Source organism: Octopus bimaculoides, chromosome 22 (assembly GCF_001194135.2).
Source record: "Octopus bimaculoides isolate UCB-OBI-ISO-001 chromosome 22, ASM119413v2, whole genome shotgun sequence".
Taxonomy (NCBI): domain Eukaryota; kingdom Metazoa; phylum Mollusca; class Cephalopoda; order Octopoda; family Octopodidae; genus Octopus; species Octopus bimaculoides.
The window spans coordinates 37,648,664-37,650,771 of NC_069002.1; the positions used below are offsets into that span (position 1 = coordinate 37,648,664).

At 36.2% G+C, this 2,108-nt stretch overlaps 1 protein-coding gene across 1 annotated transcript in view; it reads left to right on the forward strand.

Moving 5' to 3' along the window:
- LOC106877697 (protocadherin-23) overlaps nucleotides 1-2,108 on the forward strand; it is a 111,859-nt gene that overhangs the window by 42,843 nt on the left and 66,908 nt on the right. Inside the window, exon 17 of the mRNA XM_014926651.2 lies at nucleotides 1,495-1,707. Within this exon, the coding sequence (XP_014782137.1) occupies nucleotides 1,495-1,707 (213 nt within the window). The remainder of the gene's footprint in view (nucleotides 1-1,494; nucleotides 1,708-2,108) is intronic.

Sequence of the window (2,108 nt, forward strand, 5' to 3'; positions counted from 1 at the left end):
ATGGCAGGCTGAAGGATGATGAAAATTACATTTGATTAAACAATCATTTTTGACAAAAGAATTATACTTATTGATAGAGGCTAATGATTTATGAAGGAGAGTGAGTAATTTTTTTTTTTTTTTAAGGGAGCAATCTTTTCTGATGGAGGGAAATCATTCATCACTGAGACATCATTTTTAGCAGGGACAATTATTTTTGATCAGTGAGTGGGTGGAGGCTTGCAATCATTTCTAATAGGAAGACATTTATCTTTGATGGAGGTAATAATTTATGAAAGGATAGATAATCATTTTTGATGGTGGAAATTATTTTTGAGGCAGTTTTCATTTTTTAATGGTGCAATCATTTTTACAAGGTGCTATCAAAAAGTTCCCAGACAAGTTCTGTAGCACACCAATAAATGGCAGCATTAAATCGAAGCTAGCAGTGACCTTCACGAGGCAGTATGCTGAGTGACATCATTGGGTTTACTTTGCAAGTTGTGAAATTTGTTTTTGTGATCACATGTGATCACATGTAGCTTGTGATTTTGTCATGGACAGAAACAAAGATCCAACGTGAAATTTTGCATTAAACTTTGAGAAGTCTTCTACAGAGACATTGAGCATGCTTTGGTAAGCTTATGGCAATAAGGCAATGGGTTGTATGCCATGTTTTGAGTGGCATTGGCACTTCAAAAGTGGAAGAACATCTGTAGAAGACCTGCCACAAGTGTCACCCCCAGAAATGTAGTATTAGGGCATTGAGAACTCGTCTCCTAGGGCCAAATTGTCAATCAAAAGTTCTACTGTGACGTTTTGAAGTGTTTGAGAAAGGACATTTGACCAAAGCAACTGGATCCGTGGAGTGCGAAGAATTGGATTCTTCATGATGACAGCGTACCTTGTCACTAAGCTCTCCTCACTTGCCTTGTGGGTTTCACACCAAAACAACATGGTATCGCTTCCGCACCCCACCTATTCACCAGATGTAGCACCGGCAGACTTCCATCTCTCCCCCAAAATGAAAATGCAGCTCAAAAGTCACCGTTTTAACACTGTTGCTGAGGTCCAGAGCAAATCACAGAAGCTCCTCAACTTGCTTACAGAAAACGACTTCCAGGCTGGATTCTAAAAGCGACAGGAACGCTAGCAACAGTATATTGCTGTGCAAGGTGACTATTTCAATGTTAAAACTTAGGTAAACAGGGAACCTTTTGATACTACCTCTTACACTTTTCATAATCATTTTTAAATAGTTACTTATTTTTATAAAATTACTTACACTTACTTGTGAACCAATAAATTATGAATTATCAGACTGGAATTTTTTAGATCAATCACTAATATCATTTTTAATGTAAAACAGCATCAACTTCTCAACAACTCCTTTTTTACTCCAAAATCCAGGTTGAGGTCCTTTTGAATGTCTACAAAATTTATTTCATATCTTTACAAAATCTAATAGTGACTGCTTTCTCACTTTCCTGTTTGACTTTTTTTTTTTTTGTTCAGGCAACTGATGATGATATTTCCCCAGAGAACCAAGCCAATGTCTATTCTACAACCCATGACCATTTTGTAATACGCAGTGGCTCTTTATATCTGAAGAAGTCTTCCTGCAAAAATGAAACCTTTCTGGAAAAAAAAATAAGCCTTGTTATCACAGCTTCCAACAAAAATAATATGAATATGACTGGCACCATGAAAGTAGAAATATATTTTAAGGTAAGATCTACATTATTTGAATTGATATTGTTTAACCACATGTTATCCCCAATCTAGGTGACCCGAGGCCAAACATATTTCAACTGTAGCAATCCAAGGTATTTTTATCAGTCATAATGTATCTAGGGACATATTATCCAATATAACCTTCAATTTTTTATGGTAATAGAGTGTGTTTTGAGGGAGATTTAGCTGTTATTTCTAACAAATAGAGTGACCATAATAATACCCTCATTATTGTAGCTGCAAAACCAGCTCACTTAAGGACATGAGTGCCTCTCCTGTCACTATTCATAAGACATGTCCATGGTAGACTTGGAGCTGTTCAGTCCATGAAACTGCAATAAGGTGATGCTTGTCACTGGTATATGTGTGTGTATGTGCATATATATATATATATA